An 18600-nucleotide genomic window follows, 5' to 3' on the forward strand; every position below is an offset into this window, starting at 1 on the left:
TTGTTTCACCTATAAGAATAACATCCTTAGATTAAAAGGGAGGAACCCAAGATTCAACAAGACTGGTAGGTTATCCGTATCATGCAGTGTGGCAGAAGCGGACTTGAAAACAAGGCCCTCACAGGAAGAAGCCATAACAGATCCTTTTGTACAAAAGGACTCTTTCATCTGTGGGTCCTCAGCAGATGAAAATAATCGCTCCTCATAAATTTTTGAATTATAGGACTCTCATTTCTCAGCAGGTAGGCAAGAACAAAATCTTTTTTTGGGGGGGAGGGCCAGGGATCGAACCTCGTGATTGCCAAGCAGGCACTTATACCACTGAGCTAAACCCCCAGCCCCAGAAAAAAATCTTAATATGCACAATTGATTTTGAAGGATAGATGTACAGAAATCACTTAGTTCTTTTTATTTCTTCCTATTGGCCCATTTGAATCACATGGTTAAGGGAAGCGGAGCCTTGATATTAAACATCTAAAATTTCAGTCTCACCCTTACAGTGGCCACAGCTTTCAGGCTTTTCCTCCACCGATGGGGCTAATGTGTTTTTCCAGCCCTCTCTCCCTGCTTCAGTCTTCTTTGCCTCAGTGGGGACAGCAATGTGGAAAACACGCCATACTGAGGAGAAACTGAGGCACAGGTTGTTCAGATGAGGCATTGTCAAGGCCTTTGATCATGGAGAAGTGATCGCACTTGTTCTGAAAGTGTATTCAGTCATGGAAAAAGTCAAACTTTCAGGGTCAGGGAGACGTTCCTCTATCACTCCTTCATGGAGTCCTGGGACCTGGACCCTCTGCATGGCCGGAAGTCTTCCAGTGCTGGCTCTGTCCCGTGTCCTCCTTTATCCTAGGGCTGCTCTGTGGCCTCTGAGGCAAGAGGTCAGATGCCTTGCCCACCATACTTTCCTCTGCCCTCCTCCTAGCTGTGAACTGGGATGCCTTTTCTGCCTCTCCCCTTTCTCTCCTTCACACATTAGCTCTGTCTGCTGGATCCCAGAGAAAGAATCAAGAGGGACAGGCTTTCTTTGGAATAACCTATCTGACTGCTCACGCCGCACAGATCACTAACAAAAGAAAAGTTGGCTGTCACTTTACAAACGATGTGTGGGTAGTCACCACAGGAGCAGGGACCAGACTGCAGTGTATTTTTAAAGACAGCTATTTGCGGGAACATAAGTGCACATGGCTGGATCCGTTCCTGCCCACTGAATGGCTGGCATTGAAGAGCATGTGCCCGCTCCCTGCCAGACTCCCCTCATGAACTCCTATTTTATGGGGTGGGTGGCTGGCTCCTTGGCACCAGACGGCCCCACCACAATCCTTCTTTATTGCCCAGGTCTGATGCCCAGTTGCATGACTCCATGGACAGCCTCAGCATGGGGTGAGGGCACTGATGAGACTCTACTGGCTGTGAGGGTGTTACCAAGTCATGAGGCACAGTCTGTAGGACAGGGGCTCTGTCTGGAAGCATGAAGCCTCTTGGCACAAGGTAGTGTGTTGAAGCCGAGGGGCACTGCTAGCACGGGCCACAGCTCGCTCATGTCTCCAAGTGGCTATGTTGGTGCCTGGCTCTGCACGGGGATGTGGAACCCCTAGTCACTGACACTTCAGGTCCTCAGAAAGAGCTAGAAAGAACAGAGAGCTCCCTGCTATCCTGCCAGTGAGGCTGCCAGTGGGACCTCTGGAGCTTGAGCTAGGAGTCTTGGAAAGATGAGAAGCCCTAGAGAGTATGGACAGGCCAGCTAAAGCCCCGGGGGCTCTCTTGGTGCCATTTAGAACCCCAGACTCCAACATACCACCACCTTGCTGAGTGACTCTATGCAACAAGGACTTACTTTCTAACTTACAGTTACAAGTGATCATTCCTGACCTCACTAGGACATCTTAAATGAGGATAGAAAAGTACTTTAAAACTATTAGAGCCATAACATTACAGAAAAAAGGGATCGAGGGTGGTCCAGGCCCCATTTATATTCCTTATTTTGGGTCAACCTAGACTTCCATCAAAATCCAGGAGAGGCTTGCATATGACAGTAGCTTGCCATTAACTCTTTTTTTTTTTTTTTTTTTTTTTTTGTCTTTTTCCTTTTTATCGGTACCAGGGATCAAACTCACGACTGCCTGCTTGCAAGGCAGGCACTTATGCCGCTGAGCTAAATCCCCAGCCCCTGCTGTTAGCTCCCTTAAGGACAGCCCTTGTGCCAGAGAATTTACCTGCACAGGACACATTTATTTCCAGTTCCCACAGGATGGGTGTGAATGAGAAACAGAGTGCAAGATGCTTTCCTTATAATGTGGGAGGGCTACCTCTCTCATCCAAGTAAGGCTTAAGCTAAAGGGCTGCCACTGTGACCATGGGTGCCTAATCTAAAATCTCAAGTGACTTATAAAGTGGCCACACCAACTGATGCAAATTCCCTTAAAGCAGAATCAACAGGTTGGGGTGCTCTCAGAGCAACTTAATCTAGTTTTATATATAGTTTAAATAAACTTGGCTCTTTTTTTTTTTTTTTTTTTTTTTGGTCTTCCCTGGTTACTGAAAGTACAGTCCAAGAACCAGTGGCGTCAGCATCACCTGAATCTGTTAGCTATGAAGAAACTCAAGTTCTACTCTTTTACTTCCTGAGTCAAAATCTGCTTTTTATAAGATTCACATATTTGTGGTAAAGCAAATCAAAGGAGAAGATTCACATCACAGGGCCTAGGCCAGTGGTTGTGACCCTATGGCACATGTGTTATTTTTCTTTTAAGACAGAAGACTTTAATGTATGATTTGTTTTTCTAATCTAATGCCTCAGCATTCAGGCTTAATTGCAGCGTTAGCACTTGGTGTAAGTGGGTTTTAGGTTGCAGTTTAGGTCCTCCCCTCTTAAAGATGCCATCACTGGCCGCAGCCCACTGTATTTATTTATATAATGTGTACTATTAGGCAAAGGGTGTGGTATCCCTAATGGCTTCTAAGGAGGGAAGAGTCATAGCGACTCTGGGAGGCTGAGGCAGAAGAATGCAAATTGAAGCCCAACCTGTGCAGTGTTTTGAGACCCTGTCTCAAAATGAAAAACAGCTGAGAATGGAGCTCAGGGTGAGGACCTGGGTTCAATCCCCAGTACTCCAAAAACAAAAAACGAAAAACCCACAGTAGCATGGCACCATTAATACAGTTCTACTGCCTGTTTCCTGTGATACACACAGCGTGCCACTGATACTCCAGATGACAGCCTCAGTTTCAATAAGAGGCAAAGTCACGGTCCACACTGCTGTTTGAAGAATTTACATAAAATTCATGATGAAGTTTTTCTTTTAAAATCATTAAATATCAATCTTAAAAGGAGTAAGTTTCCATCAAGTGGAGACTCTGTGAAAGACCACATTCTCCTGGAAAGAGTGAGGTGAAATACAGTAACTGGAAAGCTCACTTCAGATTTTGCACTAAATAAAGGTGCATCAAATTACAGCAAGATAAAGTGTGATACCAGAGAGATATTCCAAGGAGCAACTGAAAACTCAACCAGTACACTGGAAAATTCATGATCGTTCAGAGCTAGAAACAATTTTAGGGGGCCAGGTGGTATTCAATTTTCACATTTTTTATTTGCTAGGTACTGACAGCTATTAAGAATCACTGTAGTGAGAAAGTGGATTTGAAACTGAAGGATCTTCATTAATGAGAAACAGTCATGCCCTGATCTTTACACTTCAGTGATGGGAATCCTGGACTCTGGCTGGTGAGCTCAGGAGTGTTGCCAGGAGCTATGCCGAGAACAGACATTGATTGGTGCCAAAGAGAGAGCTGAGATTAGTCTGTTAGCCAAGACTAAGAGAGACTGAAACCAGCATCATCAGCTGCCCAGCTGAATGGTCAAGCTAAAAGGCATATGAAGGAGATGGAGACTCCAGCCCCCAAACAGGACGGGAAGATGTACGGAAGACAGCTGAGATGTGGTTGGGAGCTGGGAAGGTTTTTATGGAGGGCTCTTGCACAGGCCAAAAAGGAGAGTTAGACTAGACACAGTGACACTTGTTTGTAATGCCAGTGTCCTAGGACACTGAGGCAAAGGGATCCCAAGTTCAAGCCCAGAGACTTAGTGAGAGCCTATCTTGAAATAAAAAGCAGGAAAGAAAGCTCAGTGCAAAGGCTCTATCTGTGTTCCATCTCCAGAACTTAAAAAAAAAGATTTAATGGCTCTAACCCAGATTAAACTCAAAGTATCCCTTTGTTTTTCTCACCCCAACCCCACTGCCCTTGAACATTACAACTAAGAACAACTTTTATTTGCCACAAGAACCCAAAGAAAATCTACAACTAAACTGTTGAGAAACAAACTGCAAGTGGCACCACTTTTATCACATAAAGTTATGTAAACCTGACCTGGCTCAAAGCTCACTTGACAAGAGTGAAACTTTTCCGTTACTTGAGAAATATTTGCACAGCACGATGACCATGTGAATGTTGGAGGTGTTGGAAACAGAGAAATAAAGTAATTCCCTGAAAAATTTCCAAAGCTGTAAATAAAAGACCTTGTCTTTACCGATAGTAGTACTTTCTCAGCTCGTCAGGCCTGTAGACTTTGGGAACATCATAGACTTGTGACAGATTTCTCTGGGCGCATTGTTAGAATTGTCCATTTCTACTCATTCTGTGGTCACCCTAATCCCAGTCCTTGTCACTTCATGCTTGAGTTTCAGTAACAGTCTTGAAGCCAGCTGTAACTTCCTTCCTTCCTTCCTGCCTGCATGGTGGTGTGCTGTGTGTGTCACCGTCTATGGTGTACACCACACTCGAACTCCATGACAGGGTAGATCTATTATGCACCATGGCATGCTGAATCAGTCTTCAGCAAGCTCCTAGAGAGCAAGAACAATGTCTGTCATCTTTTAGTCTTCTATAGCAACCAGAAAAATCACTGATGTGTTACTTCTCACAGGAAGTCTTCCATTTTCTACACCTGGGCTCGATTTTTCTCCTCTATACAACTGTGACATCTTGCTGTACCTCAATTATGGGACAAAGTGTATTACAAGTGGCTGGATTATAAGTCCATGTCTTTTTTTTATCCTTATGTCCTGTAAACTCTATGAAATCAAGGTGCACACAATATGATTTATCATTAGCCTCCAGTGTTTGGTCCAGGAATTGATGTATAGATTGTGCTCAATAAATAATTTTTCAATTGATTAATAATTTTAAAAAATGTTTTGGTTTTTAATGCAGGAGACAGATATGAATTGACCAAATATATATCACCCATAATAGTATCATAACATTTTGGTTGATTTGATTTCAGATATAACAGATCAATATGATATAAACATGGTAATGAACCAGCATTTGCTTGGGCATGCAACTGTATACTTTTCAAATTATTTTCTATGTGTTTAGTTGTTTATAAAATTCCAGCTTTTCTAAAGTGAAAAGGAGAGCATTTCTTCTACATCTCTCCCAAAATTCCTACATTAGTGAATGTGTCTTGATTTGCTGTCATTAGATGTAGTTTGAAAAGAGCTTGTGTTCCAATATATCTACCTAGTTCTAAACATCTGTTCCTTCCTAACAAGTGCTGCATTCATTTTAATGGCACTGGTGCACCCAGGTAAACAGAGCCTTGGCAGGCCTTCCATAAGGGAAGCTGTGTTTGCTTCTTTCATTAATTACTAATGCAGCATTAAGACGTGTATTCCCCCTTGAGCCAAGTTGGATAATTCCTGGCACTTAATATGAGGGCGCTTTCAAAAGTTGAGACATGTATTGACACACTGGAGATCATGCCCTGTAGCACTCACAGTGGTGGCTGCGATGCCAAGGTTATACAAAGCTTCACATACATCAAGCCCAAGGGAACTGGTACAGCACTTTGACTTCTGCAGGTTTTGGTTAATGTAGAGTAGCAAATATGTGTTCATAGAGTACCTCTGAAAGCAACTACCACAAACCATCAAAAAAGATATAGAAAATTTAAAAATAAATGATAAACCAGCACAATAAAAGCAGCCAGCTAATAAAAGAAATATGAATGAAAAGATGGCCTATGAATTAGATATCATTTATTGGTCAATTACTAACATAATTAAAAATTTTATATCCTTGGACATGTCAACTTACATGATATCAAAGTGATAAAGTAAAAAGAGAAAGTAATATGAGACTAGCAGATACTTGTTGGTTATAGTAGATTTTAACATATAGCCACTGAATTATGATAAAATATGAAAAAGGACAAAAGAATACAATCAACAATGTTGAATAATTTGGTTATATTTGGACATTTATAGATTATATAAAATATTTTAAATATTTACATGAAAACAAAAAATGAGCTGTAGTCTATAAAGAAAATACCAATTTTGAATGCAGAAATTTTGCAGGCTACTCTCATCATAAAGCAATGAAATAAAATAAAAATATAAACAAAACAACAAACCTAGCCACATGGTGGTGTCTGAATTTGAAGACCAGAGGGAAAAAAGGCAAGATTTTCCCCCCACATTTTAATTTTAAGTATACTAAATGGAGAGTGGTACAAAGTCATTTCAGAGACAATATGATTCATATGACACTGAGATCTAGTCATGATCTTACTGAATGTATTTATTACCCCCCCCCCCCGAAAAACTGTCAATCTATAAGGGATTTGGTTTAACCAAAAATATGCAAACAAGTGCTGATTCTTATCCAGGGAGAGGGAGCCTCATCCAGCTGAACTTGGACAATCTGGCCAATGGGCAAGATCTTTTGTAAAAGTGAAATCATGGTGTTAGATTTACTGGTTTTGGTTCTAATTTTGTGCATCCAAAGTCACTTGCTGGCCTCTCCTACATACACCTGTGTACAAAGCAACTGCTCCTTAAGATAGCCCCATTCATGGAGCTGCTGTGTTCCAGTGGCACTGATAAACATAAATTCCTCTCAAGATGTGCTCGCCTGTGCTGCTAGAAAAGCTTCCAAAGTCTTATGAAATGTTGAAACTGTATGAAATGAAAAGGCCAGAAACTGGATGCACTTCTTATATATAGTAAATCAAATTATGTGATGTTGAGTGTCTGTACTCAGTTCTATGTCCTGAGAAGGGTTTGATGTGTGTCTTGGTTACATTTTTTTCATTGCTAGGACAAAATAACTGATACCCAAAATGAAGGAAGAAAAGATTTATTTTTCTTGCAGTTTTGGGAGGTTTCAATGCGTACTCGCTGGCTCCAAGGCAGAGTGGCATGGTTAAGGGTTAACCATTCACAGCAGCCACCAGTGACAGGAATGAAAAGAGCAAAAGGTAAAATGGGAAGAGCACGCCTCCTTCCCTCCTCTATATTATATGCTGGTCACCTGCCCCTGGGTGGGTGCAGCACTCACACCACCAATCCCGGCACCAGACAATGAACCAATCACAAACGCTAGATTCAGCCATCTCCATGACTGCATGAGGCTTTAGGGGCACATTTAAACACAAACCATAATAGTGTGTATGAGACTCTTGGACATTTGTTGGAGGAATGAGATAACTGAGAAAAAAACAGAATTATTTAGCAAATGCCAGTGGGATAATAGGTAAACTATTTTCCATACATTGAAATAAATACGTAAAGAGTTAATTTAAAAAATAGAAAAACTAAAAGAAATGCTCAAATGTTGGTAGTACCACTGAAGAGACAATTTTGCAAGTGTAGGACAAGATGAAATCACAAGAGAAAAAAGCAGTCTGACTGCAAATATTGAAAACTTGTGTTAGCAAAATAGTATACTATTGGATAAAAACTACCAGGATTAAAAGTCAACATGGGAAATACTTGCAAAAAATGTGAAGCCAAATGCCTGATATATTTATTATGTGAAATGCTTGTACAAATTGATAAGAGAAACATTATAATTCCAAAAGCATAAACAGACAAGTCATAAAAAAGAAATTAAATCTAGTCAATAAACAAAGGGAAAAATATTTGAGCTGGTAATCAAAGATATTCAAAACAGGAATTTCCAGAATTCATTGTTTTATTAAATTTTTCTAAATTTAAGTTAGCAAAAAATATACAATTTTATTTTTATAAAACCCAGTGCTAGTGAGGATGTTGTAAAAAATAGTGTTTTCATATTTTGTTGGTGATATTTTATAAATTAGTGCCTCCTTTTTGAAAAACATTTGGCAGAATAATATCATCAGCTATAAAAGTATTTATGGCTTTTGACCCAGTAATTTGACTTCTGGGAACTTATCCTGAGAAAGATTAATGCAAAATATGGAAAAAATTAAAGGCCTAAAATAAACTGGGAAACACTAACTGCTTCACAAGAGGGGAATAGTTAATATGTCGTGCTAGAGTGATTGGATAAAAACTATAGCAATTAGTAATTTGGGCATGAACAACTGCAGACAAATGGAAAGATTCTTGTACTTTAATATCAAATGAAAAAAGAATAAAGATTTGTGCATGAAAAGATACACAGAAGAAAAACACTTGTATGAAATACATTAAATTTTAAGTGACTGAGCTAGTGATCTCTCTCTCTCTCTCTCTCTCTCTCTCTCTCTCTCTCTCTCTCTCTCTCTCTCGTTTTTCAATATTGGGGGTTGAACCAGGGGTGTTCAACATCCCCCCTGTCTCTTTAGTTTTTATTTTGAGATAGGGTCTTGATAAATTGCCCAACCTAGCTTTGAACTTTTGATCTTCCTGCTTCAGGCCTCCAAGTAGCTAGGATTACAGTTGTCTGCCAAAGTGCTTGGCCCCTTGCCATTGTTTTCAGGATGTTCTTTCAGTCAGTTACTTTGATTATCATTGCTTCCCTGTCTGACCCCATCCCTCTCCCATCTCCTGTGTCAGTGCCATACAAGTTCCAATCAGTCAAGAAGTCCTTCCATCCCACCAGCCAAACTACATCTTTCCTCTTCCATGCCCCCAGAGTGTTAGACTGTCTTAACATTTCTGTTATGGCACGGATACAGACTGCTTTGTGTGTAAATGGTGTATGCACAGAATGTGCCTGTTTCTGCTGCTGAATTTCTAAACCCTTAGAGGGCGGGGAACTGTTTCATTCATTTTTCTCTGCCCACAGTATAGAGTACAGTGCTTTGCCTGTATGGTGTGAGTGCCTGACTGAATATGAGTTAAATGCATTTAACCACACTCCAGTGAATGTACTTCTGATTTCCTGGCAGGTGGAGCTCATGAAGGTCTGCAGCACTTGGGTCCTTTTGGCAACATCCCCAACATTGTGGCAGAGTTGACTGGTGACAACATTCCTAAGGACTTCAGTGAGGATCAGGGTTACCCTGACCCTCCAAATCCCTGTCCAGTTGGAAAAACAGGTAACAGGCATGCCATTGAGTCATGTAGACAGTAGAGGCTTTGGGAGGAAACTGGAAATTCTAATATGGACTGCAGCACAGTCTCTCTCTTCAGGAAGATGAGTCTATTATCATCTAAGGTGTGGCCTTCCCAAACTTCCATGGAGTCAGAGTAGCCGGATGGGACTAGCTAATGCGAGGTTGCTGCCCAAGAATGGCAGGAAAGCCTGAGTCACTGCCTGGCTTCAATTATTTCAGTCACATTTTACTTGCTAGTAGAGATTTGGATGGGTAGGAAAAAACACCAATTCAGTTTGGAGAACAGTCTCCGCAGGGGTCTACTTAGGTTGATTAGAATAGTGTAGTCCTGTGGTTCCCAAAGTGTGACCCAGCATGGTCTCAGCCAATAATTTACCAGCAAAGCAAAGCTTCAGGCCTTTCCCTAGATCACTGAATCAGAAACAGCACACATGTGGTAACCAGCCCTCCAAGTGATTCTGGTACATACTAGAGTTTGAGACCTGCTCTTATAAGACATGGAAAGAAACCCAGAATTTGAACCAAAAGATCTGACTCCTGCTGTTGTCCACAGCATATCCCTTCACTTCCTTGGGCCTCTGTGTCCTCATCTATCAAAGGATTGACATAATCAGTGCCTTAAAGAAACACATAGTGTAGTGTAGGCTGTCCTGAAAAAAAAGGAGAAAAAAGAATATAATCAACCTAGTTTTGTGTACCTAGGACTCTGAGAGGCAAGCAGTCTATGTGAGCTCATGGAGGTAGAGAGAATCCCCGCTCTGTTTGCATATTATCATTTCCTTTGCTGTCTTCCCACTAAGCTAACATATTTCCATTATTTGTTCTACCACAGTTGATAAAGTAACAGAAAAATAACTTGCAATATTTAGCCATTATTTGTGCAGAGTTGCTTGAGAAGACCTGACTCACAAGGAATCCTTTGTGACTCAGTACAAAGACCCTGTCTTGGCCTCAGGGCTTGGATGCGAACTCTAGAGCAAATATGTAGACTCCAGATCCTCAGGTCCCAGGGTAGTGTTTTGTCTCTAGATGTCTGTCTCAACCCACTTAGAAGTACCTGAGAAGGAATTATGAAAATATTGCAGATGGCCACATGCACGCTGCTGCCACTATCTTCTGCCCAGTATACCTTTCCTACATGTTGATTGCTTTAGATGAAAAAAGTAGAAATAGCTCGGTAAAAAGTGGGGAACCATCTTCAATGTCACTTTGGAGATTTGCTCAGAATGCTAAGGACTTCCACACTAGCTTCAGATTGCTAAGAGAGAGAGCTGCTTGCTTAAGACTTCTGGAAATCTCCAGTTCAGTCCCCAAACCAACATATCTTGACTAATTTTAAGTAGATTCCCTTTTAGTATTGATTTTAAGGCATTACTGTCCCTTTAAAAAGTAACCCTCTGGGGCTGCGGATTTAGCTCAGCAGCATAAGTGCCTGACTGGCAAGTGTGAGGTGGTGAGTTTGATCCCGGGTACCCAAAAAAGTAACCCTCTATCCATCCCTGCAACACTGCACAAAATTTACTTTCCCTTCTCTATCTTTTCCTTTTTCTTTCTTTCTTTACTTTTTTTTTTTTTTTTTTTTTTTTTGCAATACTGGGGATCAAACCCAAGAATGCTCTCCCATTGAGCTACACCCTGTTTAATTTTTGCTTTGAAAGAGCGTCTTGCTAAGTTACCCAGGCTAGGTTCACTATTGTGATCCTCAGGTGTCAACTTCCTAAGTAATGAGGATTACAAGAATGCACGAGTGTTCCAGGATCTCCTTCTTACTAAAACTGTTGTCTAAAGTATACTAGAATGATAAAAAGCACTCACTTTTAGGGTATCATACCTAATAAGATCTTTTGGCTAGGTCTTAGCTAAAAGCAGCATCCTAGCAGAGATAACCTTTTTTCTTTGATTTGGATTGAAAATATACTTTGTCAAAAAATGAAATCACATAATAAATTGTCATTTAATGGGAGATGGCAGAGAGGACTAACACTCATTGCAAACTTGCATGTCTGATGTTTCCTATATGATAGTCTCTTTTCCTCAAAGCAACTCTGTAGGTGTTTGATTATTTGCATCTGACATGCATAAGTAGCCATAGAGAACATAGGTTAACTTTCCCAAGGAGCTAACTGGACTTTGATCCTTGATCTGTGGTCTGACACCAAAGAGAAAGCCATTATATCAAGCTCTAAGGATTACTGTTCTTATTTTTATAATATACTTCCTTAAAGATTCTGAAGTGTTTTCTAAATAGTTTACCCAAGAGAAAACAGAGAATGATGTGGAATGGATGTATATTAGTTACAAAAATAATTGATGTAACAGATAAAATACTTTAGTGGCTCAACATAAAAGAAATTAATTTCTCACTTGTGTGGGTGAGGGGAAGGAAGGTGCATGGTTCAGCCCTCTAAACTCCCATCTCTCCAGTGACACTCACCTGGCCTTGAGGGGCACCGTGCAGCATGCAGACAGCAGATGAAGGGGAGGGGTAGGGGACAGAGCATCACAGGAAGTTTTTATGGACCAGGACCGGGAGTGGAATATATTGTTATCTGCCCACGTTCTGTTGGACCAAACTCAGGTGTATGACGACCTAAACACAAAGCAAGGTGGGAAAATTAGCCCAGTTGTATGACAAGAAGGAAAATGAAGTGGATTTAGTGGACAGCCAACAGGTCAGGTCTTTGCCACAGGAGCAGGAGCTGCGATAAACAATCTTACGTAAATAGGGAGATTGGTTTTCCAAGGGACAAGGACTTGAAGGGGCCGATAGGAAAACACTCGGACTTTTGTATGTCTAGATGTTTTTTGATGAATTAACTCTTAGAGTAATGATCGTTGCCTTGGCCATTTTTAAAATGTTGGCTGTTTGCAGCAGATGATGGATGTCTAGAAAACACCCCTGACACAGCAGAGTTCAGTCGAGAATTCCAGTTGCACCAGCACCTTTTTGATCCAGAACATGACTACCCAGGCTTGGGCAAGTGGGTAAGTCCAGACTCAGCTGCTGGTAGACTTGCATGTGGTTCTTTGGAGGTATTGATGGCAGAGATGAGCACTGTGGGTGGAGGGAGAGAAGAAAAAATATTTAAAGCTCAGTTTTCAAAAAATCTCTAGTTGAGAGGTACTTCAAGTAACTATCATCCTAAACCACACGAATGGCTCTAGGCAGCCATATACCAAAACCATCCAAAGAAAGCACAGCTTAAACAGTTCACATTCCTCTCCAGGCTCCAAAGGCTGCTACTCTGGGCTACCCTATACTCTGTGTTATAATACACCCTCACATTTCACCAGTTTTCACGTGCCCATAAGAGTTTGTCAAAGTGATTTTAAAGAAAAAGATACTGAGAAAACTTGCAAATTTGGTCTTTGGGCTCAGGGAGATGATATTCCTTTAGAAAAATGAAAAATCAAGGGAAAAGGATGTCACCGGTTAGAAACAGACATAACGTAATTCTGCTTCACAGAAAGAGAAAAGATTTCTACATGTGAAACAGTGAGCTTGTTGTCTGTCACAGGTAAGCGTGTATAGCAGTCAGTTAAAAGAGCTGTTTGTAAACACTGGGTAAGAGACATGGCCATTTGGCACTGACGTGCTAAAAACAAGTCTTGTCAACCTAGTTGTGTTCTTTTACCTGCCAGCATCATTCATTTACTTGCAAGCTAGATGAGAGAAGGAAATGGGCATGGTGCATTTGGACTTCAAAACTTATTTGGCAAGATCTTTTATGCTCTTCTCTTGGAAGAGGTAGAGTGATGTAGCATAGGCAACAGAATATCACCACAAGGGAGCTTGTTAAAGAATTCATGTCAACAGGGAGGGAGTTTTTGCATAGTGTCCTGTGTGTCTTAGTACTATCCCACTCCATATTTTTATCAATGCTTATAATAAAAATGTAGAGCATGTACTTACCAGATTCTCAGAGGATGGTACAAAGTTAGAAGGATAACACTAGATGACACAGTTGAAATTCAAGAAGATTCCAACAGGCTGAAACAATTAGCCAAACAAGATTAAAATCGAATGGGGATTGAATGGGATTCCTGTGGCGAGGCCTATTTAATCAAATGAGGAAACCATGTAGGAGAAGTGGGGAAAAACTTCAGAGTGTTAGTTCTCATATAAGAGTAGGTAGCCAATATGTCTGTAGAATGAAGGAATGGTGAGATAAACGAGTGTATAAGCAGATACTCCGATCTGCCTAAGACCTTCTGAAGGCCTCCATCCATTCTCAGCTCTGCAATCTCAAAAGGAAACTCCTGCCTTTTTTCCTTCAATGTCAGGGAAAATGTTAGTAAGAACTGAGTTGTGGAACCATCTTCAAGCCTACTAGCAGAGTGTAACATTTGGTACATTAAACAGAAAAATGCCTATAGTCTTTCAAATGGAGACTGTAATTGTGAAAGAGTTCTACAAAAGTTATCTTGATGACATATTAAAAGATGAAATAGAAAAAGAAGGAACTATGATCAGGAAGAAACTATGGGAAGCAATTCTAGTTATGATGGCTTTAATTATAGTAGAGAAAAGTGAGAATCCATGACATTTCAAGGCAGGGGGACTGAGGCCTACCCTGTGAACTCCACCTAGCTGTGCAACCTTGGTACCTTGTTCTGAATTTGGTAGGGCACTGCCAAGCATCCCCAAACAGCCAGAGAGCTTTGGTAGGTTGCTTGAGTCCTGTTGGCCCCTGCCCAGTGATCCCAAGTGTCAGAGGAACCTCTTGTACTGAGTGGCACGGGTGGAAGGCCTGCACAGCAAACTCCACCTAACCATGCAATCTTGGTAGCTCACTTGGAACCTATTAGGGCCCTACCCATTAACACCAAGCAGCTGGGGAGCTTAGGTATAACATGTGGCATGAGTTGAATGCCTGAACAACATATTCCATCTATCTTGTTCAGCCTTTGTACACCACTCAGACTCTGTTAGAGTCCCACCCAGCAACCTCAAGCAGCCAGGGAGATTTGGAGTATCACATGGAGTGTGCAGAAGGTCCACCCACAGATTTCCCACCATTTGAGGAGCCTTCAGTTGTCACTAAGGACCTGGGAAGTCCTGCCTAATGACCCCACTCACCTGGAGAAACTCCCTGCAGTATGGATAGACATTCTCAACCCAGGAAGCAACTGAGACCTTGCATTTGGCTTTCCCAAGGGAATACAGGAAAATGACAAAACTCTTGTGAGCAAAATGTAACCTCAAACTTCCAGCCTATGCCAAACAAGCCTAGAAGGTATGGGCATGGGAGAAAGTGTATGCCACATACCTGAAACTTCTGAAATTATAGCAACTGAAGTAAAGAAACAACTCCATGAAGCTGTAAAGGAAATTAGATCAGAAATAATCTCCCAGGTAAAAGAAGAAATAATAAATGCAATCGAAGAAATGTTGAACACATCTTAAAAAGACATAGTTAAAAACATTGAGGAACACTGCAAAAAGTTGGGAACTCTTAATGAACAATATAAAGAGAAATAGAATGCATGAAATAAATTCAAAGAGATGTCTAGGAAATCAAAAATTCCATCAAAAACTGGCAAAACCACATCAATGTACATGAACATAGACTTTCAGACCTCAAAGAGAAGATTGCAGCAAGTGAACAAAAAGCAAAGACCTTTTAAAAATAATAAGAAATCAGGAAATAACAATTCAACAGTTACAAGATGATGAAAAGAAAAACATTATAAGATTAATAGGTGTAAATGAAAAAAGTGAAAACACAAATGATATAGAGATCCCATTTTTAAAAACAAAAAACAACAGTTTTTGTTTTTTTGGTATCAGGGATTGAACTCATGACTTTGCACTTGCCAGGCAGGTGCTTATGCCACTGAGCTAAATCCCCAGACCAAACAAATTTACAGAAGTAATAGGTGAAAATTTCTCAAACATGGGAAAGGAAACTGACACAGAGATAAGTGAAGCATATAGAATTCCACTTAGCCATAACCAAAATAAATCTACATCGAGACATATAATAAGCAACATTCCAACATAAAAACAGAAGGATAAAAGCTGTTAGAGAAGAGAGACAGATTACCTACAATGAAAAGCCCAACAGAATCACGGAAGACTTCTCAATACAAAAAATGAGGTCAAGAAGACTATGGAGTGAAGTATTTCAAATCCTAAAGGCAAACAACTTCCAAGCCAGATTGATGTACCCTGCAAAACTGTCCTTCAAAATCAGTGGAAAATTAAGATACTTGCATGACAAAGAACAGCTGAAGAACTTCATGACCACCAAACCAATCCTGCAAAGAATACTGAAAGCTACTTTATATAGACATAAAAATAACTAAGACTTCCAGAACACCAATAGGAAAAAACCACCAAGCAAGGCAAGCAGTTAAACAAACTGGGAGAGGGTAAAGAACAAATAGCAGAAAGATAACATGACAAAAATAAGCTAATATATGTAACTTATAACCAATAATGTAAATGGCCTCAACTCACCAATTAAAAGAAACAGACTGGCAGAATGGATCAAGAAGCAATGTCCAGCCATATGCTATATACAAGAAACCCATCTAATCCACAATGAAATTCATAGACTGAAAGTCAAAGGATGGAAAACAATACTTCATGCAACAGGTACCCCCCCCCAAAAAAAAGGCACGGGTAGCTATTCTGTTTGCAGACAATGTGAATTTCAAACCAAGAATGATCAGAAGGGATGAAGTCACTACATAGTGATGAGGGAAAATTTTCAAGAGGAAGAAATAACAGTCATAAGTATATACGTACCAAATATGGGAGCACCCAGCTATTTAAAACAAATATTAATAGAAATGAAAAATCAGATAAGCAATAACACAATTATAACAGGAGACTTTAACACCCCATTGACACAAAGAGACAAATCAACAATGTAGAAAATCAGCAAAGAAATAACAGAACTGAATCAAACTTGTGAAGAAATGAATCAAACTTGTGAAAAAATGGACTTAATAGACGTGTACAGAGCATTCCACCCAACAACAACAGAATATGCATTCTTCTCAGCTTCACATGGGACATTTTCTAAAATAGAACATACACTATCACATAGAACATGCCTAAGTAAATGCAAAAGAACCAAAATTACCCCCTGCATATTATCTATGATAGTACTATGAAACTGGAAATTAATGACAAAAGAAACTGTAAAAACTCTATAAACACATGGAAATTAAGTAATACACTTCTGAACAATCAATGTGTCACAGAGGAAATTAAAGAAGAAATTAAACAATATCTACAAGCAAACAAAAGTGCAAATACAACTTACCAGAACCTGTGGATGCAATGAAAGCAGTCCTCAGAGGAAAATTTATTGTGGCAAATTCCCACATCAGGAAAAGGGAACAAACACAAAGAAATAACCTGATGCTATACCTCAAACAGAAGAAAAAAAAAGAGCAAGTCAAGCCTAAAGCCAAAAGAAGGGAGGAAATTATAAAGATCAAAGCAGAAATCAATGCAATAGAGACTAAGAAAACAATACAAAGAATCAATGAATCAAAGAGTTTGTTCTTTGCAAGAATAAAACTGATAAGCCTCTAGCCAACCTTATTTAAAAAAGGAAAGAAAAACTCAAATTTGTGCAATAAGGAATGAAAAGAGTGAAATCACTACAGATCCTGTGGAAATACAGAAGATCATCAATACCTACTTTGCAAACTTTTACTCTCATAAGTTCAGTAAGAAAGAAATGGACAGATTCCTAGAAACATATGAATTACCAAAGCTGGATCAAGAAAACATAAAACTGCCAAATAACACAAGTTCAGTTAATGAAATTGAAAATGCAGCTAGAAGCTTAACAACAAAGAAAAGCCCAGGTCCTAATGGATTCATAGCTGAATTCAAGAAAAATTTAATGCCAACACTCCTCAAACTCTTCAATGAAATTGAAAGGGAAGCAATTCTTCCTAACTCATTCCTGGAAGCAAGTATTACCCTAATAAAAAAAAAAACTAGAGAAAGACACAATTAAAAAAAGAGAACTCCCTAATGAACATAGATCCAAAAATTCTCAATAAAATACTGGGAAACAGAATGCAGCAAATCATCAAGAAGATAAATACACCATTACCAAGTGGGATTCATCCCGGGAATGCAAGGATGGTTCAATATATGAAAATCAGTAAATGTAACAAATCATATCAATAGAGCCAAAGACAAGATAAATAGATGCAGAAAAAGCTTTTGATAAAGCCCAACAGTCATTCTAAAAATTCTAGTGAAAACTGGAATACATGATATTTACCTCAATCTGATAAAAGCCACCTATGACAAACCATGGTCAAAAACTGAAAGCTTTCACTCTAATATCAGGAACGAGACAAGGCTGTACACTACCATCACTCCTATTCAGTATAATGCTAGAAATATTAGCCAGAGCAACTAGACAAAAGAGAGAAATAAAATAAGCAGAGGAAAGGAAGAAGTTAATCCCACCATACTCTACATAGAAGACCCTCACAGCTCCATTGAAAGATCTCTAGAGGTAGTAACCAAATTCATTAATGTATCTACATACAAAGTCAGCACTCAAAAATCAATAACATTCCTGTCCACAAACAATAAACTCACTGAGAGAGAAATAAAAGAAGCCACACCCTTTACAATAGCATCCAAAAAAATGAAGTACTTAGGAATCAACCTAACAAAGGAAGTAAAAGAAATCAAAGAGAGTTTCAGAAAATTACATTACTGTGGAAAAAGAAATCAAAGAGAGTTTCAGAAAATAGACTGACGTTCTTTCTTCATGGAGAGGGAAAGCAAATCTTGTGATAAGTGGCCGTTCTCCCAAAATTGTTACACAGGTTTAATGCAGCTTCAATCAAAATACCATTTGTGTGCCTCACAGATCTAGAGAAATCATTCCTAAAATTCATCTGTGACTAGAAGAGACCTAGAATAGCAAAGGCAATTCGAGGCAACAAAGGCAAGGCAGGAGGCATCACAATCCCTGACTTGAAATTAAACTACAAAGCTACTATGATAAAATCAGCATGGTACTGGAATAAAAACAGATCTAAAGGTCAATGGAATAGATTAGAAGATACAACCACAACTACAGACACACTCAGCCATCTTATTTTTGACAAGAGGGCCAAATATGTTCAGTGGAAGAACAATAGCCTCTTTAATAAGTGGTGCCAGAAAAACTGACTTTCCAAATGTCAAAAACTAAAAGTAGACCCATGTCTATCACCATGCATTAAACTAAAATCAAAATGGATCAAAGATCTAAATATTAAAACAGAAACACTAAATCTTCTGGAAGACAAAATAT

The 18600-nt window shown here is 39.6% G+C and overlaps 1 protein-coding gene across 2 annotated transcripts in view; it reads left to right on the top strand.

Annotated features, from left to right (window-relative positions):
* Window positions 1-18600, top strand: part of Scg5 (secretogranin V) — a 56023-nt gene that overhangs the window by 28005 nt on the left and 9418 nt on the right. Inside the window, exons 3-4 of one of the 2 annotated variants that reach the window (XM_003475661.5) lie at window positions 9143-9292; window positions 12183-12295. In XM_003475661.5, the coding sequence (XP_003475709.1) occupies window positions 9143-9292; window positions 12183-12295 (263 nt within the window). The remainder of the gene's footprint in view (window positions 1-9142; window positions 9293-12182; window positions 12296-18600) is intronic. The other variant, XM_005006196.4, reaches the window with a different exon arrangement.

The sequence above is a fragment of the Cavia porcellus genome, unplaced genomic scaffold (assembly GCF_034190915.1).
Source record: "Cavia porcellus strain 051 isolate PalLab524CR breed Dunkin Hartley unplaced genomic scaffold, mCavPor4.1 scaffold_6, whole genome shotgun sequence".
In the NCBI taxonomy this organism is placed as follows: Eukaryota; Metazoa; Chordata; class Mammalia; order Rodentia; family Caviidae; genus Cavia; species Cavia porcellus.